Genomic DNA, 27,854 nt, shown 5'->3' with positions numbered 1-27,854 from the left:
GTGTTACTGTTTTATTCATTTAAATTCCACTAAATGTTACCTTTTATAAGAGGAGGTTACTTACCTGTAACTGGAGATTCTTCGAGATGTATGGTCCTTATTTGTATTCCAATACCCACCCTCCATCCCCTCTGTTGCAGATTGACATACTCAATGACAAATGGAATACATATAGGGAACATCACTCGAAGAAAAAGAAATGGTTATTCTCATTTGCCAAATTACATGATAATCTCGCCAATCCTTCCTCTGAGACTGTCTTTCAAAACTTTAAAAACATCATGTTAAGTTTTAAATAGCTTCTTTCAGGACATGTGATTAAGCTGTTGGGCAAAAGCTCTCATTTCTGATTCTCTCTCTTCCTTTGGGATTATATTTTATGAATCTGATTGGGAGAGGAAGGAACTGAAGTTCTATGTAAAAACAGTCTTGTATGTTTCTGACTTGAAAAATGAGTGGAGAAAGGATGCAGTCCTGAGGTGATGTTCAATGGGACAAAAACATTAAATGCTTTTTCGAGTACTTTACCAGCACTTTATTCCTAAAATATCCCTTCCTACTCAGGAACACAAATCAGCCAGCATTTCATAGACTAGAATTTAAATAAAGCTCGCTCTGCCATAAGTACATAACAGAAAAGAACAGAGTAGGGACAGCTTGTGAAAGGAAAAGAGGCAAAATCAAGACAGGAGCAGATCAGAAGAGACATGAGACACACAGCCAAGGCCCTGATCCATTAATGGAGGATAGGTCCATCAATGGCTATTAACCAAAATGGGACATGGATGCAACCCCATGCTCTGGGCATCCCTACACCTCTGACTGCCAAAACCTGGGATTGGATAACAGAGGATGGGTCACTGAATAGTAGCCCTGTTCTGGCCACTCCTTCTGAAGCATCCAGCATTGGCCGGTGACTGAAGACAGGATGCTGGGCTAGACGGATCATTGGTCTGAACCAGCATGGCCTTTCTTATGTTCTTATAAGGAAAGCACTGCTTACTTTTAATTAGATAAGTAGTTCAATGGGATTGTTCAGAAGCTTAATTTTAAGCCTGTACTTAAGTGGTTTGATGGATTCAAGGCCAGAGTGAGGGGGAGAGAATGAAAAAGACAGAATAATTTCTGATTTAAAAAAAAAAATATTTAGAATATACGGGAAAAACCACGCGCTATAAGAAAGTCTCTTTCCCCTCTCTCTTCCTCCAACCAAAATGACTAGAAATTATCTCACTGAGGGAAACAAAAATTATGACACCTACTTTAAGCATCTCCATTTCCAGTTCTTCATCACTTTCAATGACACAACCAAGGTTTTGTTCATGCTCTCTGGAATGCAGGTCCTAAAGGAATGTTTCAAAATAAGTCTTTATTTCACTAAAAGTCCCCATCCTCCATGCCTCTAGTAGACACATTATTTATACTTTATTCAAGTTTTAGTTTAACTAAGAGTTATCTGCAACAATTTGGTCTGGACCTTCATGTTTAGAAAAATATTAGGGGAACACAGTAAATCACCATGGAAGTTAAAATACTCCATTTAACCCTAATACAGACAAACTACTCAAATGAAAAAAAAATAAAGTGAAATCAATTACAGAAACTAAAAGAAATCTATCACCACCAAAGAGAAGTCCCTAAAAGGGCTGAAGTTTATAAACTCTGTAGTCCAAATCGTCTCCTTTGATACACCTGCACATCTCCAGTGACTACAATGACTCTTGTGGAAGTGTGCCCAAGGACAGAATTTTACCCTGTATCTCCTAAAATTTATACTATAAATGTATTATTCACACTAAAAAGAGTGAATCTAGAATTTGTATATGTAGTGAAATAACAAGGATCTAAATGGTGGTAGAACTAAAGAGAGGCGCAAAGATTAACAGGTTTCATGGATATTGACCAGACTAAAGCTTTAAATTCAGCTTTGGGAAAGTAATTCAATATCCCTTCCTCTCTCACACATTAGCTGTCACTCTGAGTCAACTCTTTAAAATCCCTTGGTAAATTAACAATAAGATCACTTTTCCTGGTAATGTTCATCATTTGTATGGATTTTAATCTATTACCTCAGACACAGCAGCTTCGTTTAGAATTTCTTTCTTGGCCTCAAGTTCCAACATTTGAAGTTCATATTCAGTAATGTCCAGTGACATTAAGCAGACTCTGTCTGTATTCTCTTTAGATCCTCTGTCTGCAGTTCCATCTTTCTGCTCATGTTTACTAAGTTCCATTTCACCACCATTCACGTCTCCCCCACTGACACCAGGTAACGTATCATCCTCATTGTAATTATTTAAATCATCTTCAAGTTTTGTAGGAAATTCAAGTGTTTCTGCCTTTTCCTCTTCAACAATGGGAGACACAACTTCAGATTTTTTTGGAGCTGCAACACAGCTGCTCCCCAGCTCTGCTTGAGAGTTGGGTTCACCAAGCAACATGCTTCTTAAGGCACCTATATTTTCTGACACACCAGTTAATATTTCTCCAGCTCTACAAGGAAAAAAAGGAGAATTAACTAAAGTTGTAAATAAATGTTATTGCATATATCTTACCAGTGGCTTTTTAAAGGCAGTTTTTGCCCTTCAGTGATAAATCTAACATATAGAAAAATAACTCTCCCTATTTCTTCAAAATTTCACAGATACAGGTTTGTTGTTTCAGCTGAAAAATATCTTTACATGTATACAAAATTTTCCTCGACCAAAAATCGATATACATTTCTTATATTTCTGGAGGGAAAACAGTTTTCATCATGCAGTTACACTACTTAAATGTAGATGCTCTGGACACTAGAGGTACCAACTCGAGCCATGCAGGGGTGAGAAGAAACTGGAGTGGTGGTCAATCTGCCCACCCCTTTTACCTTCGATGTGGAGCATGAGGAGAACAAAGGTGCAGGCACGTACCAATGGACATTGCTTGCAAAAACTCTCCAGTCTCAGGCACATGGACCAAAGGTGTACCCACAATGGAATACACATAGGAACCAGATCAAAGAAGATGTGTCATTTTGGAAGTGCCTACATCTATGAACAAACATTTCCAGCTCAGAAAAAGAAAATAAGTATTGATCACAAGGACTAGGTTAGCCATTCTAGTGTACTGTGGGATCGTCTCAGACATAACTGGAAATCAAGAAGATGATGGAGTAAAGAAATTTTGGGACGCAAATTATTAAGTAGACAGCTTTTTGTACAGGGTTTATAAGAGAAATAACTGAAGTTCTGATTGTGGCCCCTGACTCTCTGTTGGGCTCTCAGGTTCAAGAGGCTGGCCATCCCTGTGATAAATTATCCGCAATGTGCAGATGACATTTTGCCCTACACCTTTTTCCATCAGGCCTAGATGGAACAATTTCTATCAAGTTATTAACAATCATATTTAAACAACGAATGGTAAGAAGCAAGCTGAAACTCGTAATCAGGTACATAAACTGAAACTTGTACGAGACCACCTTTCTTAAGCAACCACCTATCCTGAGACTCAAAAAATCCCCAAACACACTGAACAGAGCTATGTCCCATCTTCATTAGAAGGCTAGTTGCATTAAGTATCCAAAGTTCACTGATTATTTGAGCAATTGCTTAAGATAGGCTTTGTCCCAGTTCCAGGCTTCACAGTACATTTCATATTATAAGTATCCTACAGAACGTGGCTGGCAGTGCCAAACCTCCAATCCTTTGCTATTACACAAAGAAAAGTAGCATTCTTGTTTCTTTGAGTAGAAAAGTGAAGCTGTGTCATTGACTGAGGTTTCTTTAAAAAAAAAAAAAAAGGGGGGGGGGGGGGGGAAAGGGTACACATTGTGAGGAGTGCCCCAGCAAACTCTTATGGGGTCAGCCAGCACTAACAAGACAGACCACAAGGCTTGCTCTGCCTAGAAGCAGGAAGCTTAAAAAGGGAAAGCCTGTCACAGGAAAGGCGGTGACTAGGAAGACTGCTATGCCTTGGATATAGCTGACAATGGGATAGACTGGCAAAGAGGAAGAAATAGTCGCAGACCCTACCACCTCTGAGACTATATGGATCAGGTATAAAATGAGGCTTACCAAAAAGAGGAGCTGGAAGCAGAGCCTAAGTCTGATCAAGGACACAAGAGCCTGCAGATAAGCCAAACCCCAGAGGTGATCAAAAGAGTGCCAAAGGAACTGATTACCTTTGTCTTATTTTTTTTTTCTCTCTCTGATTTTCCCTTTCCCAGGCAGGAAGAGAGAAAGGAATTTTTTTTGTTTGATTTGTTTGGAGAATCCCTTGTATGCCTTAAGCAGGGGAAGTACCCTTAGCAGCCCATACTGTAGTCTGGTGGGGACTCAAGGAGGCCCTCACCCCCCACAATACACACATAGACCTGTAAAGATAGATATAGTGGATTGGATTGGATACCAGTAGTACAGACACAAGACTAACAGTGATTTCAAAGATAGAGAGGAAACTGATTTGTGCAACATCTAACCTCTGCATGTTTTTAAGTTGTCCGAAAGTGCTGGGAAGACAATTAGCCAGCTCCACCATCTCTTTAGCTAATGAGGTCAGTTTCTTTTTGACTTCGTTTGGTAACATTTCCCCATCTGTAAAAGTCAATGTCAGTGAAATTTCTTTACATATAACTCATCTCTCTTCTATATGCATAAGCAAATCAGCTTATTGGACAGTTACCGACTCAAGAGACAGTTAATAATTAGCTTAGTCTATTTCCCATTTTCAGAAGTAGCCTGACAAGATGCTGCATAGGGAAAATGGGACCCAGCTGGTACAAACCATCCCTATCAGCACCATCCAGAAATGTACGGAGGGTTACCCCACCCCATCATAGGGGCACTAGGACTCAAAGCACCCTCTCCCGAACCATGTGGGACTGGGAGCCAGCCCAAAGGGTCAAAGAAACTCAATCCAGCAGGAGCAGACACAGAAGTAACTTCCCAAGTATTGCCACAGGGACTGGCAGATACCAACACAATCATCAGGTTGCTCGCTACAATCTTGACTCTAGAAATTCTCTGCCCTGTATGACTGATTGTTTGCTCCAACCCCCTCACTCACAGTCTCTTCACTTTGAGCCACTGGGAGAGAGAGCATCACAACACTTTGAGATGTCTGGTCACTTATGTATGTTCCTCAGTATGGAATTAGGAGCCTAGCTTTAAGATCTTATTTTTTAAGCATCTTTTACCTAAGGTTCTTTGGGACAGGAAACTTCCTTTGTCTGAACAAGTCTTACCACATTTGGATGCGACTGTGCTACAAACGAAGTGAGAAGCCTGCACATTTAAACTCAGTGTTCTCAGTGTCCTACAAAGACTTCTGCAACTTTAAACATGAGTAATCCCATTGACCTTAGTATCATAAGCTAAAAGGTGTTTAATTTGTTAAAACTCATAAAAAGTGAGCAAACAGGCAGCTGCATCACACACAAGCTGCAAATATAGAAACATCCGGCAAGAGAGGTCACAAAAATTAAGCCTTGGCATCAAGGCAGTGTGGCTCCTGCATGGTCATTGCAGGGAAAATAAGGTTACAGCCTACATAGACAGAGAATAAAACCTTTTACACACAGCTTCCCCTGGAAAGGGCATGGTCAAAAGCAACACTACAATTTTTAATTAAACTCACTATTTCTGAATGTGTCAATGGGAGACAAGCTCTTCTGAAAATCTGGGCATATATTTAGGTACCTACTACTGGGTAACAAGCTTTTTAGAAAATCTGGACAAGCTCTCTAGCTCAGCAGAAATAACACTCACTCAGAGAAATCAGTTGTGACATTTTCCATTAAACCTAATAACCTGTATACCAAAAAATAAAAAGCTGCAAACTCCTAGGACAAGGCCGAAGTTTGCAGTTCTGCTAGTATTCCTTGGGATATTTGCATCTCCTGAGCTCTGAGGGAAAAAAGACCAGCTCTGGAAGATCTCATTCTATAGCAGGATGAGATGCAGGAGAAGCTATGGTATTTCCATCCTTCTCACAGATGTGTGAGGTGGCACTGAACATGCTGTAATTCACAAGGTGGCCAACAGTTTATTTAAGCATCTGACCCTATTATGGTGTGGAATAAAAAAATAAATAATAGTGAGATCTCTTACCAGCCCCTCATAGAACTTGGGCAAACACCACAAAACAATGAGACTGTACTCTCATGTCACTTACTGCCCCTTCTGGTAAACACTCCGGTACCAAGGTGATACAGCTGATCTAAGAACCCAAATAGAATGCTCTCTCTGCAAGCTGACTGTAAACTCCAAGCAATTCAATATCCAATTAGAAAAAAAACCACATTCTTTATCCTTTTAATTTGCAATTTACCGTTTTTTATACTACACAGCCTCTGACCACAGTTATTCATATTTTCCAATTTTTGGTAAATGAGGAGACCTGCCTGTGAAGAAAAGCAAAACAAATTAAATGCTATAGACTCCATAAAGATCACATTTTACATTTTTTCTTCTTCTATTGTTGAAAAAGTCTAAAACAAACTAAAAAATTTCTTCTGCAATCCAAGACATGAATTCTATTTAACAGTAAGTGAAGGATTTTTGTTCCAAATGTCAATAATGCAACATTAACTTAGAGAACGAACTCAATACAAAATACAATTTAGCCTAATACCACATTAAGGTAAAGTTAAGGTTACAGAAACATATCCGTGGTTTTAGTGAATACTACCTCAAAAATTAGAGATGTGTTTGTTTGTTTTTTAAAAAATCAGAAACACAGCAAATGCTGAGTTAAGCTCTTTCCAAACAAGTCACCAAACTGCCTTAGTTCTGCATCCTTGAGCCAGTCTACAATACAAAGTTAGATCGACACAAGTTGTGCATGCGCCCACACCCAAATTTGTCTCCAGTCAACATAAACACATCCCTTTACAGTGATGTGAAAACCCTCCTCCTCCTGAACACAGCAGAGCTATGATCGACCTATGGAGGCCAACCCAGTGCAAGTGTAGACTCTGTATGATCTGTGTCAACCATAACAGTCCTCCAGTCACTACCCACAATGCCCCATTCCCTGAGACTTGGACCATTCTGGTCACATTTCTGAATTCACTGCCCAGGGGTCCTGGGTTTTAAAGCAAGGGTGAGCTTTCAGTCTCCCTTGCGTACTTTTGAATTGCATTTTCCAGATTGCCCACGCTGGCAAGCACATTGAGCACCTCCCTCTCATTGTGTGGAACTGCCCTGATGCACTGCTGCCAGGATAAATAGGAGGTATCTCCCAGGCCTATGGGAAGAAGAAGCTGTGCAAGCACAGCTACGGACCAGGTGTAGAAACTTGGACATCTAAGAGCAGATTATACAGAGAATGCAGGAAAAGAATACAAGAGAAATCAGCAGCAGTACCACGGAAAACAAAGGGCCTACAGCAGGGTACCACAGGGCCAAGGAGGTGAACAATCGATCTGGTACTGATCTGCAGACCTGCCGCTTTTACAATCAAACTGCATGCCCTACTTGGCAAAGACCCCATCAGTAACCCTGCAAAGCACAATGGATACCACAAAAGAAGCCTGGGCCAGAGAACCATGCCTTGAACAGCAAGGGCACTCAGCTGAGACACACAATGGGGGCATCCAGCCATGCCGTGTGCTAGGACCTGTTTGAGACTCTGCCACTGTCTATCCATTCCTGCCAGATAAGTACCAATGAGCCCGACAAAAGAGAATAGACCGCAAGTAAGGGTGTATGTACATTTTTCCTTACAAGGTTTAAATGAAAAAATGCGCCTGGCCTATCCCCAGACACAGGTGTTAGGGATGGTAATATAAAATTTAGATTTGTATAAGTATTAAGGCCTGCGTATAGAAATTTGGGCCTGCTTGACCGCCAGAAAACTGAGTTTTTTTGGGATGCAGATGTAAACAAAGAACAGAACAAGGACACTGTGTGTTACTTTTGCCTACCTACAAGCAGATGGGTTTTCTTTATTACTGTGAGAAGAGATAAGGGATGTAGGTAAAATGTTTCGAGGTTTAGTGGGGGTTTGTAATATGAATGTACAAATGAAGGATAGCTCTGACTCCTCATCAATTCAGCTGTCAGAGCAAGGTCAAGCAACCGGTTGAGAGGAGCAAGGGAGGGTAAAGGGAGATGTGAGAAAGAAACACTAAAGGGCCATAAAAGTGACCATGGCCAAAATACAACCTTGCTCTCTACCCCTATGATGGGGTACAAAAGAGGTGGTACCAAAGCCCCCAAACTCAAGACCTTCCAAAACGGAATATCACCATAAATTGTAAAGGGAAACTACAGGTATAATTAAGCCTACCAAGAAGAAGGAGGTGGAGAGGGTGTTCTATGGGCATAGAGAGCTATGGTTAGGGGGAAGAAACCTCTATCAGTGTACAGAACTATGGTTACGGCAAAGGAAGCTCTACTGGTGTGAGGAGCTATGGTTTTTTGCTTGCTTGTTTAGCCCCAATAAATTCATTGCATTGCCTGCACTTTGGACTCTGGGCTGCTGCTTTCTGTCTGCAAACATGTCTGGGAACTGAGAGAGACAGGGTAGGGGAGCCCTAACAACAGGTATTTATCTTTCCCCACCTATCCCGGCCTGAGGGAGTGAGGGGCTTGTACTGGCCAAAGGAAAGGAGGGCTGGGTTTGGGGAGAGGGATAGTCAGGCTCCTGGGTTTCATTGGTTTTGTGAACTTCTCAGGGAGAAGAGGGAGAAAGCAGTGGGGTAGGGAAAAGATGAGGTGCTGAGATGTGAGGGGAATACCTGGGGTAGCTGGTGGGGCTTGTGGGTAAAGAAATTCTATAAAATGGACATATTAACCTCCTTTGCAAAGCACTTTGAGATCTATTGATGCAAAGTGCTAGATACTGTAATTATTTCATTCCCATATGCAACTGTTCAGTGAAGTAAGACCTTTCCACACTCCTCCATTTGTCCCCCATCTGCTTTTCTAATGGATAGTTAATCATTGTTTCCAAAACTAACAGAACACGTATTCTACGGAATATTATGCCTGACTGAATGGGCTCTTGCTATTTCTCTGAGGAATAACTTTACCTGCTAATGAACTGTGTCCTTAGCGTGCCAAGAATGGATGATATCATTTCTGGCCAATGGACCTGACAAGTTTGATATTTTTCTTTCTCTTTGCCATTCCTATTCCAAGCCACAGAACTGAAGTTATTATTGAAGTTGCAACAAGTCTTTAAGGCAATGCTGCTGTTTAGGCAATTTTAATCTAAACCTTTTAAGTTTTCTAGGTTTATACTTTCAAACAGCAGTTTTATATAATATTCACAAATCAGACCCATTTGGAGAGAAAGCAGTATGTTGGAGGACAGCCTCCAGTGAATATAGGGTTAAAATGCAATCAAGAACTGAAAGTGTTGGACAGTAGCCTACACTATGTGTCAGGGTCCAGCCTGCAGCTGAGCCAGTCTTCTGGCAACCTGATTGGTTGAAGGAGTCAACTGCACCACCTGATTGGCTAAGAAAGTCAATAGGCTGATACTTAAACTCAGTAGCTGCTCAACACATTCTTAGCCCACAGCTTTGCTTAGTCCTGTCCCTACCTCCACTGTCTCTAGCCTTGCTCCAGCCTCTGCCTGCTCCCAGATTCTTCCTGACTTCTGACTACCTGCTCAGATCCTTGGCACTGCCTTCTGACTATGACTGTGACTCACCCTTCAGCTTAGGCTTTTGTTTGACACGTTGCTACAACCCTTGGCTTTGCTCCTGTATCCATGCCATCTGGATTCAGCTCTAACTAGTAGGCCAAACTCTTGCTCCAACCACTAGGCAAGACTCCTCACAGCTCAGTCACCGACACTATGAATCTTTACAGTTTTCTGCAGGGCAAAGATTTAATGCTTATCATTTTGTTGCGAAGAATCTGAATTACATGATTGGTAAGCACTACAGCAGCAAGACATTAAAAAGGTCGGCAAACAATGTATTAAGAGGAATGAAATAGCTAAACATGGAATGGAATTCTCTTTTTATACCCACATAAGCATCAGTGGCTGCATACAACTTCTGCTCCTCACTGAGTGGAAATTCTTCCCAGTTGCCACAGCGGACATCCTTGTCCTTTAGAAGCTGCTTGCTGAATAGGTGTTTTACCAGGCCATTGAGACTCCATGTCTCCTTACACTTCAGCTAAAAATAAGAAATATTTATTAAGTTCAAAGCAAAGCAAAGCAATTATATTAAGTTCAAAGTTTACATGGTAAAAAATAATTTCTCAGAATAAGATAACAAAGCTGACTCAACATCACAAGTGGAAGCTCTGAGTAAATCAGAATTAACTCATTCCTCAACAAGGTGACTGACCTACAAATTTAGAGCTTGATTCTGCTCCCACCAGGGTCAACTGCAGTGTTACAACTGAAAAACTTCAGCATTTCTGCCCCAACACAGTGTTCCCTTCTTGCCAAACAGAGTGCTCCATTGGGGAACCATCAGCATGTGCAATGAGGAACTGGTAACCACAACATAGCAAAAAAGGGAGAAATACACGACACAAGTGCTCTGGGTAGACAAAATTAAGGAAAGGAGCATACTTTACTAAAACACAAATTCTGTAATTAGTAATGACCCTCCTATAACTGGAAAAAGCCAGAGGCCCTACTATACACAGTAATACAAGGTACTTTGTATGCTATCAGCGTAACAGAAGAGTTTATTCATTTAAAATGTAGGCAGAATATCCAAGATCATCCGCAACTTGACCACCAGCCCCACTCATAATATCACAAATAAAAATTTTGTTTAATGACAGTTAAGGTTGTATTAGGCCATACCCCACCAACCTAAAATCTTAAAAGTATGAAAAAAAAGTCTCCAGCATCCATTAACTTCATATTGACTAATATACTGCCCACGTACCAAAAACCATATACCAAATACAATGTACAAGATACCAAAAACTTCATAAGGCATTCACTTCTGTCTCTAACAGATACCAAAAAGAAATACTCACTGCACCTTCCAACTCACATGCTAATGCAAAACCTTAACAGCAACTGTTCTATAGCAACAGATCAACATGTCTGAGCATTATAGACCATTCATTTCGAACATTATTCTGCCTTAACATTAATAGGGTCATTGTTAACATGTTGAAAAAGGTAAAAAAAAGTGCAACAAACACTTCATATAACTGATATTAGAATAGTTGGCACAGGTAGAGCCAAGAATAGACCCTAGTATTTCAGATACCTCCCAAAATGAGTCCAAGAAATATGAGATGGATGAGGTGATATCTTTTATTAGACAAACTTCTGTTGGTGGGAGAGACAAGCTTTTGAGCTTACACAAAGCTCTTCTTCAGGTCTGGGAAAGATATTCAGAATGTCACAGCTAAATACAAGGTGAAACAGACTGTTTAGCATAAGCAGTTAGTGGATATTCTAAGGGCTAGTCTACACTTAAAACTTACAGCACAGATGTACCAGTATAGAGCCCTTATGTAGCCACATTATATCGCCGGGAGAGCGCTCTCCCGCTGACATAATAAAAACATCTAAACAAGCAGAGGTAGCTATGTCAGTGGGAGACACTCTCTCACTGACATAGCACTCTACTCACAAGCACTTATGCTGGCAAAATTTATGTCGCTCAGAGGTGTGGTTTTTTTCACACTCCTGAGCAACAAAAGTTTTGCCAGCATAAGTGCTATTGTAAACAAGACTTAAGAGATCATTCAAGGTGAAGCGGCCCATTAATACTTCTGCAGTCATAGAACAAATGAGAGGGGGTTAATGGGTAACAGATTGTTGTAATAATGCATAAATCCAGTCTCTTTATTAAATCTGTGATTTTCAGTGTCTAACATAAGTTATGAATTTAAGCTCCTTGTCTTGTCTTGAATGTGTTGTGTAGGTTTCCTTTGACGATGAGGAAAGAAACATCAGACACGGAGTGATCATTTTCTGAAAAGTGTTAACCCACAGGTGATGTGGTGTTTTTGTCTTATTTTTCTGTGTGAGTTTATTTGAGAGTGTAGTGATTGTCTGGTTTCACCCACATAGTTATTGTACTGAGGAGGGGCACCACATATTGTAGTAGGTATATGTAGAACTCCTGGATCGTGAAATGTGTGTTGTGGGGAATATTGATCATTGTGGAGATATGTCTACAGGTGTTGCAGCTGTTGTTATGGCAGGGTCTGGTGCCATGTTGAGTTTGAGAGTCCTGGCATGTGGGGAGCTTGCTTCTGATCAGCTTGGCGAGGTTGGGGGGTTGTCTGAAGGTCAGAAAAGGGGGTTTGGGAAAGATTTCTTTCAGGATGTGGTCCCCTTCAAATATGGATTGTAATTGTAATAAAAGATTCCCTGCCTGGGTTCCAGGGTGGGGTGGTAGGAGACAACTAAGGGTTGTGGTTGGAGGCCTCCCTACCATAATGAAGCAGGTTCTAGCAGAGTAGTTGAGAGGCCCGTTCCATGACGCAATCTACTCTTCTGAAGGAATGTCCTTGTTTTCTTGGGGTGTTTGGGGTGTTTACTGAATCTGTGAAGAGAAGTGTGGTGATCCGTGGGTTTCTTGTATACAGTGGTCCATAGGGTTCATGGTTTGAAGCAGATTGTGGGGTCCTGGAAGTTGATGTTAGTGTGGGAGTGTTCTAGAGAGAGTTCAATGGACTTGTGATGGTTGAAGTTATGATGGAAATCAGGTAATCTGTCCAGAGGATGAAAATACAATAATCTATAACTCACTAACCCTCCTCTTTTGTCCTTTAACTGCAGAGATATTAATAGGCCATTTCACCTTGAATGGTCTCTCAGATTATGTGTGAACTACTTATTAGAGAGACAAGGTGGGGGAGGTAATATTTTTTTGGATTAACTTCTGTTGGTGAGAGAGACAAATTTTCAAGCTTCCACAGAGCTCTTCTTCAGGTCTTCCTCCTAGACCTGATGAAGAGCTCTGTGGAAGCTTGGAAGTTTCTCTCTCTCACCAACAGAAGCTGGTCCAATGAAAGATATTATCTCACCTACCTTGTCTCTCTCTATCCTGGGATCAATATAGCTCAATTACTTATGCTAAACAATGTGTTCTACCTTGTATTTAGCTGTGTCACTGAGTACCTTTCCCGGACCTGAAGGAGAGCTCTGTGTAGTTCAGTGGTCCCCAAACTTTTCACATGGTGCCCATCCTTGCCCCTGTCCATGCCCCAGCCTACCCCACTCCCCAGGAACCAGGGTGGGAACCGGGCCACGGTCAGGACTGGGGGCCAAAGCTGGGGCAGGAGCCATTGGTAGGCCGGGAGCAGGTCTGGGGATGGAGGCAAGGCCAGGGGTATCCAATAACAGAGATACCACAACCTCCCTAGGCAATCTGTTCCAGTGCTTAAATATCCTGACAGGAAGATTTTCGTAATAACCGACCTAAACCTCTCTTGCTGCAATTTAAGCCCATTGCTTCTTGTCCTACCCTCAGAGGTTAAAGAGAAAGAATAATTTTTCACCCTCCTCCTTGTAACAATCTTTTATGTATTTGAAAACTGTTACCATGTCCCTCCTCCATCTTCTCTTCTCCAGACTAAACAAACCCTATTTTTTCCAATTTTTCCTCATCAGTCATGTTTTTTAGACCTTTCTTCATTTTTGTTGCTCTCTTCTGGACTTTCTCCAATCTGTACACATCTTTCCTGATATGTGGCGCCCAAAACTCAATTCAGTACTCCAACAGAGGCCTTATCAGTAGAACCTTGCACGGATACAAATATGTGGATCTGCATCCAATCCACATCCATTGGAATAAACTTTTACCCAACCCAAAATCCGCCTTCCCTATTTTAGATTTAACCACATCCACACATCAGCTGTTTTGGAGCCAGCAGCACCCCTCCGCCCATCAGCTGTTGAGCCCTTGCTATCCCAAACAGTTGAGCCCAGCCCACTTAACAGCTGATCAGCCCTTGAGACCTGCCTGCCACCTAACAGCTGATTAGCTCCTCCCTCCCACCTAGTAGCAGATCAGTTGTTCCAGCTGCGCCTCTGACTGGCAGCTGCTCCAGCCCTCCCCTAGAAGTCACAAAGGTCCCGACCTCCATGACCATGATCCACAAGAAATGGTCCGCAGCTATAAAGCAGATTTTCAAAGCTCTACTTATCAGAATGGATTAGAGTGGAAGAAATATTTCTCATATCTTGCTTGCAACACTCCTGCTAATAGATCCCAGAATGATGTTTGCTTTTTTTGCAAGTGTTACACTACTGACTCATATTTAGCTTGTGTTCCACTCTGACTCCCAGATCCCTTTCTGCAGTACTCCTTCCTAGGCAGTCATTTCCCATTTTGTATGTGTGCAATTGATTGTTCCTTCTTAAGTGGAATACTTTGCAGTTGTCCTTATTGAATTTCATCCTATTTACTTCAGACTATTTCTCCAGATCATTTTGAATTTTAATCCTATCCTCCAAATCACTTGTAACCCCTCCCACCTTGATATTATCCGCAAACTTTTAAGTGTATTATCCATGCCCTTATCTAAATCAATCATGAAGATATTGAACAGAACTGGACCCCGGCCTGATCCTGCAGGACCCTATTAGATATGCTTGACTGTGAACCACTGATTACTCTCTCTGGGAACCGTTTTCCAACCAGTTATACATTCACCTTATGTTCTTAACCGGTTCTCCTTTATCCACTACTTCATGGATATATTCAAAGAAGTCTAACATATTAGTCAAATATGATTTTCCTTCACAGAAACCATCCTAGTTAGATCCTATCCTATTATGATCTTCTAGGTGACATTCTATTTTTTAATTATTGTTTCAACCAATTTGTCAGATAGAAACTGCAGTAGTCTGCAATTTCCCTGATCACTCCTACAGCAGGTCTACACTACCACCTGCTTTGGTACAACTTACATCATTCAGGGTTGTCAATAAGGCACCCTCTTGAGCAATGTAAAAAAGCACCGGTGCGAACAGCACTGTGTCAGCAGGAGAGCTTCTCCCACCAATGTAGCTACCGCCTCTTACAGAGGTAGATTTATTATGCTGGCAGGAGAGCTCTCTCCCATCCCCATAGAGCATCTTAACCAGAGGCACTACAGCAGTTCAGCTGTGCCGATGTAGTGCTTCCAGTGTAGATTAGCCCCTAGATTCATTTACAGATATAGGGAGTACAACATTTGCTACCCTCCAGTCCTCTGGAACAATAAGTTTAGAGTACAAACCCTTTGAAGAGTTCTATGATATTCACTGATTTTTTTGTCTCTAAGATTTGTGCAGTCAGTTTAAGACTAGCCCTTTTCACAAATTCAAAGATTTCTTTGAGATGAACATAAAGTATTTGAAACACACATGTAAATTAGGAGGAAATTAAAAATTGTTAAGAGGAAAGAAGGGATAATTTAATCCAATATGTGAATTTAAACATGGTGATGTTTAAATCTAACTAGATTTACATTTCGCTCAACAATTTTTAGGGATTTTTTTTATTTTCTATACTAAAGTTTTGCTCAAAGACAACCTGAGTTGCATTCAGTGACTTAGCAGACAGCAGCTCTGCCTGGTATCCCAGAGAAAAGCAATCAATTCTGACTTTGAGTTAGGAAAAGGGTAATGATCTAAGCAATGAGACAAGTGCAAGGCAACTGTGGGGAACCCTCCAAGGCAGATGAATTTCACTGTTTATAAGGAATAATCTGAATTCCTCATACCCTTAACAGAGTTCTAAATAATCAACTGCATCAACTCAGGAGAATGACCTGGGCATCTTTGTAGACAGCGCAATGAAAACCTCTGGTCAAAGTACAACAACAGTCAGAAAAACAAGCAGGTGTTAGGACTCATAAGGAAGGGCATGGGGAATACTATGGAAATTATTGTCTCTTTATATAAATCAATCATTGTCCTCCACCTGGAATACTGTGATTAGTGCCATCACTCCAGTTCAAAAACAATATAGCAGAAAGAGGAGGCTCAGAGACAAGTAGGGAGATTGATTAAGAGCATGGGAAAAAACTGGTATATGAATTGATATTGAAAAGATTAGAACTCTTTACCTTGGAGAGGGGAGATGATACAAGCATACAAAATAACGAATACCTTAGGGACTGCAGCTCAGAAACTTCTCTTTTCCCTCTCTCATAATACAAGGACAAGGACATATTCAATGAAATTGAAAGGTGGCAAATTCAAAACTGATAAAAGGAGATACTTTTTTCATACAATGAATAATTAGACTATGGCATTCTCTGCCACAAAAGATCACGGAGACAAAGAATTTAGCAGGATACACAAAAGGATGAGACATGTATATGGATAACAAGAATAGCTACAGTTATAACAGTAAATATTTAACAACAAATGTGAGTTTTGGAAGGTCACATTTCATGCTGCAAGCCAGCTCATAACTATTGGGGACAGAAGGAAATTTTCCACATAATTGCCAACTGCTTTTTCTGAAGCATCTAGAACTGGCCACTGTTGGGGACAGGATACTGTACTATATGGACCTTGGGTCTAATCAAGTCTGTCAATTCTTGTTTAGTAAACATAAAAGGGAATAAAATTCCATTCATTTTTTTTAAAATGGTGTTCCAAATGGAACCAGATGGCCTGAAACAGAGCTGAGGGAAAAAATGTTCAGTGGGAAATATACTGTGCAATGAAAATAAAGGCATGCAATACTGTAGCTCTGACCTGAGTTCCTTTAAAATTCAAACACTTTAAAAAGTGTCACTTGGTTACTTTTACTAATTTACTTCTGGCAATTGATCTACAGTATATGCCTAATGCCACATTTAGACTTCTATGAAAACAAAAGCCTCCCTTTGTTTAACATAATGAAGAATCACCACCAGCCCCGCAGCACAAGAAAATGAATTTTTACTTTTTCGTTGGCAACATCAGTCAGTTCTACAAAGCTCTTCAGTTTGATTTCAAAGTCGCTCATCAGCTTCCATTGATCTCCTTCAATTCCTACTCCAACCTTTTTAATTCTTTCATCTTCAAGTAATCTTTTGAGTCCCTTGGGAAAACCTACAACAGATTAAGTCCAAATATAATCAACCATATGGCAAGAGATGCCCGGTTTTAATTTCATACGGAAATAGGTGAATTCCTATCAAAAATAAATTTGGGCAGTTTACTTTTTTATAGTAATAGCCAAATGAGCACTACACCTATATCTATAAAACAGTGAACTTACCCATCTAACATGTGCATAAAAGGTACCGTTCCCCACATGATCTCTGAAATTATGCAAAAGTTATTTTTCACCTATGAAAACAATAGATCAAAAAAATGACTTCTAATCTGATCTTTACTTCAAAATGCCTCATTCAACAGCATGCATAGCAATCAGCAAAAACAACAGGAAACTGCTTTTGGAAAATAATTTCTGATCCATATAGCTGAATGATCACTAAACTTGAATATGTGATTTCAATGTTTTTCACATATTTGATCACAAATTATTAAATTGTATGCAATTTATGTTAATTTAAAACACAGGCAACCAGACACATAGGGGCCCACTAGGAGAATACATTTCTGTGCAATACTAATATAAGAGTACTGTTCAATTCCTTGGAAAAAAACATATTTAGGAAAGTAGATCTCCCTGGAAACTCAGGTGGAATGGAATGGCATACTAAAAGCAACTTAAACAAAAAAACAAGCCAAACAGGAGCTTTGCCATCACCAGAGTACTCTGAGAAAGACATGATATTTGGGAGAAATCCAATTTCAGGAGTAGGTCCTGAAGTGGTTGCCCAGTGGGGACAGCAAACTATAAAGAAATGGGGCAGGGTTTTCAGAAGTACTGTACACCAACAGTTCCCATGACTTCAAGCAGGGGAAGGAAATGAGATGCATTTTCCACTGAAAATCTAAATATAAATGAGTTGTAAACAATTTATTCCTTTCTACAGCATTTGTCCAGACACAAGGACATGTGTATCTCTGGCAAATTCCTTTACTATAAGTGCCAGTAACAATTATTGAAAGCAATGGGACCTATGGTTGCCCAGTGCCTCCTGCAAAGATACAATTCATCCTGTTCAAAGACCACTCAGAATATAGACACACTATACTTTGGAAGAAAAGAGCATCATACACACAAAAATTACACCCATAAAGTGTTTTGCGTTGTACTTGCAAGTCCAAGATGTACACTGGGTTAGGACCAAACTAGCTTGGGTGTTAGGCCAACAAAGCAAACCTGGAGTAAAGGAGAACTTAGATCCACATTTTTGGCCTTTCATAGTTTAACTCACTCACATATTTCATCTTGAAATAATTCAGTGTCAGAGAGCATTCTTTTGCACTTTTGATTCAGAGTAATATGTGCAAGAGAAAAACAGTAATGACTGTATTACACAGTAGGGTTTATAGAGCATTAGCCAGTTCTAGCAGAATTCTCATACAGCATACAGAGCTCATACTTTGGTGCTCTAAAATCCTGACTTTCCATCAAGTTGGCACACAGAATATTTTTAAGGTTATAGGAGCTGATAGGTAACAAAGGGCACAGACCAACACATTCAAGCTTGATGAACTATAGTTCAGCACCTGAATCAGGGGACCTACTGGATACTGAACTCTTTTGAAAAAATCCTGCTCTTAAAATCGACTCAGCTTTAATTTATAATTATAATAATGCAGATAGGGATTCTTTTAAATTAAATGAATTTTGTAGTAACAGTGAAATATTCATGATGTAAACTGCCTATATGGGCCAACAGAGATTGACGTACCCACAGAGCATTGCATAATTGGATATGTGCATTACGGGGGGTAGGGGGGAGCTTTGGGTTTCTCTATCAGCTGAAACAGGAAGTACTACCTGCTTCAGGAGGCAAAAGCACAGATTAAGTAAGATGAAACAGAGAGGCAATTCATATCCATCTGAACTAGGGCACAGAAAGAACAGTACTGACCTGACATTGAAGAAATGTGAAACAAGTAACATTTTTTCTCAGATACACATATTTGGATTAGGGCGACTTTCCCTACTTTTCCTTTAGTATACGATGGCGGCCATTCAATGTCAAATCCCATTACATCTCCACTAGATAGGCTTCTTCTGAAGAGAAAATAGGTTGATTTAATTCCCATTTAGTTATTCTACTACACATATATCATCTATGACATATGACAACAGTATAACTTCCTTTAAAATGAAAGACTAAAAAACTGTGAGTGGTAATTCTCTTTCTCCCTGTTCAGAGCTGTGAAAACTGCTTAGAATTATTAGAGTTGTAGTCAAACAATGTCCACACTGAGGGTGAAATTCACCCTAGTACAAAGGGCCCATGTGAAACCTTCCAAACAATATACACTCTTAACAACAGGTCTTATGCAGTGAAGACAGCCATTTGTTGGCCTGCTGTGCTGCAATTAAATTCACCCCCAGGGACAGAGAAACAGAAACCAACCATTCCTTCTTTATGTATTTTTAGGAAGTTCTTGTTCATAACTATTTTTCTCTATGTATTGATGATTTTATGTTAAGTTTCTCTCCAGAAATATTGTGTACACTATCCAAATATGTGAAAAACCAACTATTTGGATAATTAATTGATGATATATCTTTAGGCCCCGATCTTACAGAGATCCACACACATACTTAAGCATACCCAAGCATAATTTTTTCGAGCCCAGTACAAACTTGTAACACGGGCCCCCTCCCGTGTTACAAATCTCTAACATTTGCAAATCTCACAAAATCTGGACAATAGATACATAGATACACGGATATAAGTTTCTATAAATATCCTCAGGCGTGATCTACAATTTAGCCTCAATTTTTTCCTCATGGTAATGGGGGTTGCAGCATGGGCCAGGCCACGCCACCCAGGCCTTGGTAAAGTGTACCCTTCCCTTTCCCCCTCCCCCTCCCATGTGGGGGCCCTGTACACACTGTAGTCCTATTGAAATCCATGGAGCTAGTCACTCTGTGCAACGTTACAAACTCATACAGGCACTTTAAAGGCTGCCATCTCCAGACATGACGTTTCACAAAAAGTGTACAAATGCAGAAGTACATCCAGTCAGCTCAACTTAAAAGTTTATTTCTAAAAATCCATGCACTGCAGGCATCATTCAGTAGCATTTATTGATAATTTTTAGTCATAAGAAACTGTAATTTCACTTGGTGCTTGTAAGCAATATATAAAGACTGACAGATTTCTGCTAATTACACTAAAGAAAAGACATCTACTACCAACAGACATTTTCTATGGCTGAGTAGCTGACCCAGTCTGTGCACGAAAAGTGTACAGTAGGTATAGATGTGCATGTTAAAAAGACATAAATCTTTCTGAGGTAGAGATAGACACGCACCAAGAAAACATGCAAACTTTTACCTGATGTCTTCTGACAGAAGGGAACAGTCGCTGGCATCATAGCTGTACACAACAGAGCCATGGAACTCTAAGAAAGGCAGGTCATTTTCCAGAACATTCCTCTGAACATGAGACTTCTGTTTAACAGCATTTAGAAGAGGATCTGTTATACAGCATATTAGCACTACAATTGTTGCACAACTGTCTTAAAGCTTGGCTACCAAAACAATTTTGGGTTTGGTTTGGTACTGTAAAACTATTTAGCAGAACAGTTACAACATTTATAATAGATGGGGCTAATACCACCACCCTTTATTAAAGATCCTGTTTTCAGTTGCTTATAAATTTGCTAAACTTTAACCATTTGGGATGAAATTTTCCATGTCAGGTGTCAGCCTCTTATTGATTTATTTTTGTAAAACTTCAGCCAAAATAGTTCACCATTTCTGAGAATAAGGCTAGGGAAAAAGATGTTTTGTCCAGCTTAAAAATTTCTGGCAACCTTTTCTTCAAAATGCTTTAGGATCTCCATGCTTTGGAGCAGGAACTTGAAATATGGCAGGAGTTGGTCTGTGTGTCAGGGATGTGAGGGATGTGCCTTTTATCAACCCTGTAAAAATGAGCCCAATTTTGGCAAAGTTATTAACCTATAACAAACCTATGCTAAGCTGAGACTTGCTAGGACTTAAATAAAGCATCCAAAGTTTCTGTCTGCAGTGAGCGCTCTACGCCTTCACAAGTGGAGTGAATTAATGTTACACAGGCAACCTAAATTTTGGCATTTCCTTGACTTTGCAACCTTAATAATGTTATTTTAACCTAGTTTTTGTGGTGCAATACATAGAAATATAAAATAACTTGTACATTTCATTAAAATTAACAGAAAATTTCATATCAATAATTTCCTTTCCCCAAGCAGCATCTCCCACAATTCTGGATGTCTGGGAAGTAGCAAGCAGTGATCAGACATAGGGAAGGGGTATGAAACAAGAGTTTGGTAGAAAAAAAGTACCTCCCTTTTGAGTAAGCACATTCAAACATTATTTCTGGGCCACTGCCCACAGCACCTTCCTGCCAAAGGAGGCCTCAGCAGGAGAAAGTCCATCTTACAGTGCTTAAGTAGCCGCTCTGCAAATTTCCAAAGTGGATGCATTTCCTCATTGCGCCCATGAGGCTGCTACAGATCTTGTGGAGCACTCCTTGATCTCTTCTGAGCTAAGAACCTCCAATGATTTGTGGGCTTCCACAATACATAGTCTAATCCACCTTGCAATGGAGGATTTAGAAGCACTAACTCCTTGCCATTTTGAGTGAAAGGACAAAATACAGAGCCCAGTCTTCTCAAGGACTGTGTACATTTGAGGTAGATGTCAGAAGAGCTTTAAAACCCTAAGGTGTGCCATGTTTTCTCTGTTGGGTGCTGTGGTTTTAGACAGAACAAAGGAAGCACAACCACTTGGGAGCCCTGGAAGTAAGAGTTTACCTTAGGAAAAATGGATTCTGGTGTCCTGAGCACCACCATGACCTCATGGAATATGCAGTAAGTCTCCTGCATTAGATGAGGCTGCCAGCTCTGACATTTGCGTAGCAGATGCAACAGCTACTAAAACAAGTGTTAATGGACAAATAAGAAGCTAACAATGAAGTCAAAGGTTCGAACAGATGGCTTGTCAGGGCCCTCAAAACAAGCAGTAGATCCCATTTTGGGAAGAGTGGCCTGATTGCTGGACTGGCTAACCAGACTGCTCAAAGGAATCTGGCTACCTGTGGATTGTCAGCCCGGAAACCTAGGCATGTTGTGAATAGCATGATACTAAGAGCAGACATCTGATGTGCAACTGTATTGGGCTGAAGGATTCTGTTTATGCCTTCTCATAGACTCATGACTTTAAGGTCAGCCGGGATCATCATGATCATCTAGTCCGACTTCCTGCAACTGCAGGCCACAGAACCTCACCCACCCATTCCTGTAATAGACCCCTAATATCTGACTTTGCTGATTGCTTCCTCCATGCCTCTGAAGAGGGCACTGCACAAGCCTTCATCCCATCACAGACTGAACAATTGGGGAATGGAATAAAAATGCCTGTTAAGGAGAAACTAATATTCCTATACTGCTTGAACTTTTAGTGACAAAAACTTCTAAGCATAAGTAAAGGGTCCCCCACTGTATAACGTGGGTTAGCCCTGAAGGACACAGAGTTCACTTATTACAGAAGTTTCTACTATCTTTTGAAACTTAAGACTAACCCATTTCTGTGTGTTTATCTGCTTTAACCTTGTAAATAACTCATTTCTTTTCCCTAGATAACAAACCTTTAGTTGGTTTATTACAGGATTGGCTACAAGCATTGTCTTTGGTTTGAGATCTGAGGTACAACTGACTGGGGTAAGTGACTGGGTCCTTTGGGTCTAGAAGTAACCTGAATATTATTGCGATTTTTGGCCCATACTGGAGACCCTGCAAGGTGGAAGGGTCCTAGGGCCCGGGCTCCAGCCTGAGCCCGAAATCTACATCGCAATAAAACAGCCCTGCAGCCTGAGCCCTGCCAGCCCGAGTTGACTGGCACAAGCTAGCCATGGGTTTTTCTTTGTTGTGTAAATATACCCTTAGGGACCATCTATCACAAAGGCAGGCTTGCCTGGGTGGCCAAACAGATCGAAGTACCCAAGGGCATTCTCTGTGGCACCCTTTTAAGACTGCTACAGTGCCTGAGGATTTCACAATTGTTACTTGGTTTGGGGCTTGTACTCTGTTTCTTAACAGAGGAAGAAAGGTGGGCACCCAGCGTCATAAGCCACTCCAGACAGTGTGACACGCACATTTTCAAATTAATTCTACAGCCTCAACCAGATTAAAACCAATTTTATTTTCAATAAGTGATTTGAATTGCTTTAATTTAAATCACTCCACCATGAGTTGCGTGTACATGTGCTGTAAGTAATTAGAGTACGCACATACTATACTCACAGGATACTACCCTTATACTTCATGTAAACAATCAGTTACTTTCCACTCACACCCCAGTCCCATCTAACCTAAGAAGACAAACATATTCAGTATGTTAGTTTAAGTAGCAATTTAAGAGGAACAATTTGGGCCAGATGATGCCAAGAACAGATCAGCATAACTTTAGCCTCTATAGTCTAAATACCAATTCCTGCTGATGCAATGACAGAGGACTTAAGGAGGTATGCAGGAAAGGGAGGACAGGGAGAGATCTAGTCTTGGGGGGAAAGGGGAAATTGCCCCCCTTTCTGTGGAGCTCCTCAGATCTGCAGGAGGTGAGAACCTTACACAGATCTTAGCAGGCTGATTTGGTGCCCCTTGCAAGACATCTGATGGAAACATTCTCTTTCCCCACTATTTACAAGCCTTGGGTTGCATCTGAGTTCCTTCTCTCTAAAGAAATGTACCTGTTTGTTTTTAAAAAGATGACTCAGGTCTCCAACAGTCATCTGACATCCTATGATACGCATGCCAGAGGTAGTAATTCCAACCAAATTTTGAAATTATACTTCAAATTAACAAAACATAGGTACTGTGAGCTAAGTCTCAACTATGGGAGTCCAGTTAACTATGTTATATCTCTCTCATCTTCGTTTGAATTTTTTGTGGTGGGATTGGAGCCACTTGGTTTATGTGCTATGAAGTGACAAACAAAGTTAGACTTTATCAACTCTGAATACCTATTTTTAGGACATCTGTTGTGGAATTCCCTCCTACAAGTCACTTAGTAGAAATATCCTAACAACCTCATTTCTTCTCAATGAATTTTGAGGTTGATATAATGATATAAACAACAATATCTGGGGTTTTTAAAAGAAGGTCATAATCGGGATTATAATGGAGACTCAGCTGCAACTTTAACTGTGGAGCAACTGCTGTCACTCCAAAGTATAGCCAACTCTCACAATCAGCTACTGTAATGTACTACTCAGTGTTCATACACAGTAATGCTCATGTTTTGACTGCCAATAATTAATTTAATCCTCATGCCATGTTGTTTAATCAAACAGACAGACAAAGAGCAGATATATATTACCTGGTAAAATGAATATAAAGATAATTTTTCATTTGACAGAATAAATGAATGCAGGGCAAACGGGATCATCTATCAAAAATGTACTACATATACACAATTAATCTACAGACAAGCTGTAAAATATCAACGAATACCGGAACAAGGGGTCGAGCTGAAAACGTAATAAAACTGAACGTTAGTCTAAACCATCTGTGTAATGTAACACAACTAGATTATCATATCAGATCCTACCTTTTTGTCACCCACAGCATTGTCTTTACTCTGTGCAGACATCCACTGAGGAAGTTTATGATGTGGAGAAGTCATTTTCAATTCTATTTGATTAATTCTCCTGCATTTCTGTTACTTCTTTTCTGTAAAATTTAAGGGGGGGAAAAAGAAGCTGTTAGTGAACAGTCAGTAAAGGAATAAGAGCTATTATTGTGGTTTTATCATTTTGGGTCCTCCAGAGTCCTCATTTCAGATTATCACTTTAGGCTCAAGTAATTTGTACACAGGGAAGGAAATGTACATGACCTAGGAAAATGCAGTTCTTCATCAGAGACTCAACATCTGCTGTGTGTGTTCAAAAATGTACAAAAACAAATGAAAGAAGATAATCTCTGAATATCCTCCAGAGAGAGGGCTCAGTATAGCCTTTTGCGGATTATGACAGCACCAACTAATTTAGGATGAAACATCTTCAGTGTATTTTTCCATCAAGACAATTCAGCCATTAACAGCTATGGTGCTAACACATCAAGCAATCTTAGGGGTTTTGTCTGTTTGTTTAACATTTAATCTAGTGATGCACAATTCTGTTCTTTAGCTACCCTTCTTACTCAGAAAGAGTTACACGCGGTTCACATAATTCATGGTTTGAAAATTCCCTCTGCATTGGAGATTAGGAACATTATTCTGATGAGAGCAGGTTGTCTCTGCTATGGGGATTAGTCCTGAATGCTCCCACCCCACCAAGTTGTGCTGAAGAGGAACCCGTGGAGCAGCAACACACAACACTGGTCTTGCCAGCTCTAGGTGTGGTTACATTGCCCATCATGTTGTCCCCTGCAGTTCCAGTTCAATTTATTACTTTGTTGTGTGTCTGAGTTAATGACTCAAGATTTTTGAACAACAGCTCAACTGGAATTATTTAATCTACGATTATCAATCAGAGATTCATACAGCACTATACAGAATACAGAAAGAAATACATTACAGTACTACCTTTTGTTGTCAGATCAAGAGCTGGCTCAGTGTCTCTCCTTCACTGTAACTGGAAGGAAGCACAGCTTTCATTCCCCTCATTAAGTTCCCATACCAGTATCATTATATAGGGTTGTAGACAAAGAAATTCTTTTGGCCAAGACTGTTCTCCCATAAACATATATTCTGATGTCATTTCTATACATTCTCAGTTTACCTGATTTATGTGTGAAGGCCTGATTATTTACAGCTGAGAGGACTAACAATTTTTCAAGATAATCTCTCTCAGTGGGTCCTTCTCACCCAACAATCATTCTTCCCTATTGATTCCCCATGTAAAAGTTTACCAGAACATGCTTTTCATTTAAAACTAACTGATCAATTAAACAATGGAAGTATTATCCATGGTTTGTGAATAGAACTTATTGTTTCTGGTTACCAGGTCCTTCAAGAAAACATCTGCTATAACAATCATGTCTTATTAGTTTCCCAAATCTATATATGCTTAAGGTGTGAGATAGTTTCCAAGAATATCTAGAGATGTATAGACATGAAGGCATCCGAGATTGTTAAAATACAGCATAATGGATAAAATTCCTGAAAAGGGTTACTTATCAGGCAAGGGCCAGTGCTCTGGGTCTTAGAATTCAGACACACTCTTTATTGAAGATAAAGATGCTAAAGAATAGTTAATATATAAATTAATCCAATATACAGAGAGAAAGAACTAAAAGGGTTAATATTTATTAACAGATACTAACAGCTTCCTCTTGAGTACTCTAGCAGAGACGGGGACAACACAACAACAAATGCTCAAAGCTCAGCTCCAAAGATCCTCAGCAGCTTCTCCTCCACTTGGCTGCCAGAGAGGACAACAGGACAGAGTGGTAGAAGAATGGAGGGCCAATATTAAGATGAAGGGAGATTAAGAACAGGAAAGAGGAAGAGCCTGGCCAAGGAAACAGAAGACAAGATAGACTAAGTGAGTGAAGAAGTGACAGGAGGTGTGAAGTTACTTATCGGTGCCTAATGTTTTGAGTCATCTCTGGCATTTGTGGGAGTTGCACATGGAACCTTCTTGAAGGCAGCATCCATTGGCAAGGGGGAGCACATGTGTGCAAGTGCCCTCTCATGGCATCAGATGTTCCACAACTAAGGCTATAAGAGACTTCACCTCCTTAGCTTCCTGTCCCTTCTGAACCAGTGTCCTGATGTTATACAGGACTCTGAGGTGAAGGGAAAGGTAGTCATAGAGTGTGAATGCACAGGTGATTGGTGGATAACCTCTCTTCTTTTGACAGCCTCTGTACATTCCCACTAGTGAGCAATATTGCCCAGGGTGAGATGCTATTAGCAAAATACAGCCTGTAGCACCGTTCTTCCAAATTGAGCATTGGAGTGTCATGCTAAGCACACAGCGTCGTGCCTGGTGAAAAGTATATACTGAACTCCAAATTGCTGTTCTACAGATTTCCCATACTGTGACCTATCCAAGATATGCCACAGAAGCCAACAGGGGTTCCAGTCAAATGGTACTCAATCCTTTCTAGTACTGGTACCCTCGTTACGTTGTAACGGTTTTATACAGGCCTTAATGCATTTAGATGATGTGTGTGTCAGGGTGGATTGATTTAAATCAAAGCAATTTAATCATGATTTAATCAGCAAGCAGGAAACTGATTTAAACCATTGATTTTAATCTTGGTTTGCTTTTGTACTTTTTATTTTTCTAAAGAAAGGCTGATTCACATTGCTTGGTAAACCTGTTGGTTTGCAATTAAATATAACCTTTACACTAAATTTGGTCATTCCTTTTGCTAATCAGGAGGATACACTATATCTTATACACAGTTATTTAAGGAATTATATAACAATATATATTTATTCAGATTCCTAATTTTTACACTTTTTATTACGTTAGAAAATTGCGAATTATGCATTTCTTATTTACTAGATGATTTTTTACTCACAAAATGTGACACATTCTATTTGGATGGAAATTCAATTAAAATGCATAAAAACAGTCTTTTACTTTTTTTAATTAGTTAATTAAAACTACTTTAAATGTGCTGGATACATAAGAAAAGAAGTAAAAGTTTACCAAAACATGCTTTGCATTTAAAATTAAATGTAAACAATGGAAGTATTATCTGTTGTTAGTGAACTGAACTTATTGTTTCTGGTTACCAGATCCTTCAAGATTGTAGAATTAGTAGACCTCATCCTCTCACACCTAGCCCTGGTCTACACTTACCTGGAGATTCGGCGGCAGTTGACGGGAGTTACGCAAACTACGCAGAGTAGCTTGCGTAACTCCCGTCGAATGCTATGCTTCCCTTCTGCGCGCTGTCTTCAA

At 40.1% G+C, this 27,854-nt stretch overlaps 1 protein-coding gene across 4 annotated transcripts in view; it reads right to left on the bottom strand.

Moving 5' to 3' along the window:
- WRN (WRN RecQ like helicase) overlaps positions 1-27,854 on the bottom strand; it is a 127,844-nt gene that overhangs the window by 91,131 nt on the left and 8,859 nt on the right. For 3 of the 4 annotated variants that reach the window (XM_067556962.1, XM_067556965.1, XM_067556963.1), the window contains exons 2-10: positions 24,545-24,666; positions 20,289-20,404; positions 18,861-19,006; positions 16,811-16,959; positions 9,965-10,114; positions 6,307-6,379; positions 4,457-4,571; positions 2,070-2,493; positions 1,263-1,343 (exon numbers count right to left, since the gene is read on the bottom strand). In XM_067556962.1, the coding sequence (XP_067413063.1) occupies positions 1,263-1,343; positions 2,070-2,493; positions 4,457-4,571; positions 6,307-6,379; positions 9,965-10,114; positions 16,811-16,959; positions 18,861-19,006; positions 20,289-20,404; positions 24,545-24,619 (1,329 nt within the window). In that variant the 5' untranslated portion in view covers positions 24,620-24,666. Of the gene's footprint in view, positions 1-1,262; positions 1,344-2,069; positions 2,494-4,456; positions 4,572-6,306; positions 6,380-9,964; positions 10,115-16,810; positions 16,960-18,860; positions 19,007-20,288; positions 20,405-24,544; positions 24,737-27,854 lie in introns of those variants that run through there. The other variant, XM_067556964.1, reaches the window with a different exon arrangement.

Source organism: Emydura macquarii, unplaced genomic scaffold (assembly GCF_026122565.2).
Source record: "Emydura macquarii macquarii isolate MOO-44397 ecotype Brisbane River unplaced genomic scaffold, CSIRO-AGI_Emac_v2 contig_1790, whole genome shotgun sequence".
In the NCBI taxonomy this organism is placed as follows: Eukaryota; Metazoa; Chordata; order Testudines; family Chelidae; genus Emydura; species Emydura macquarii.
The sequence above is the reverse complement of the archived record's forward strand: the minus strand, read 5'-3'. Positions and strand labels throughout refer to the sequence as shown.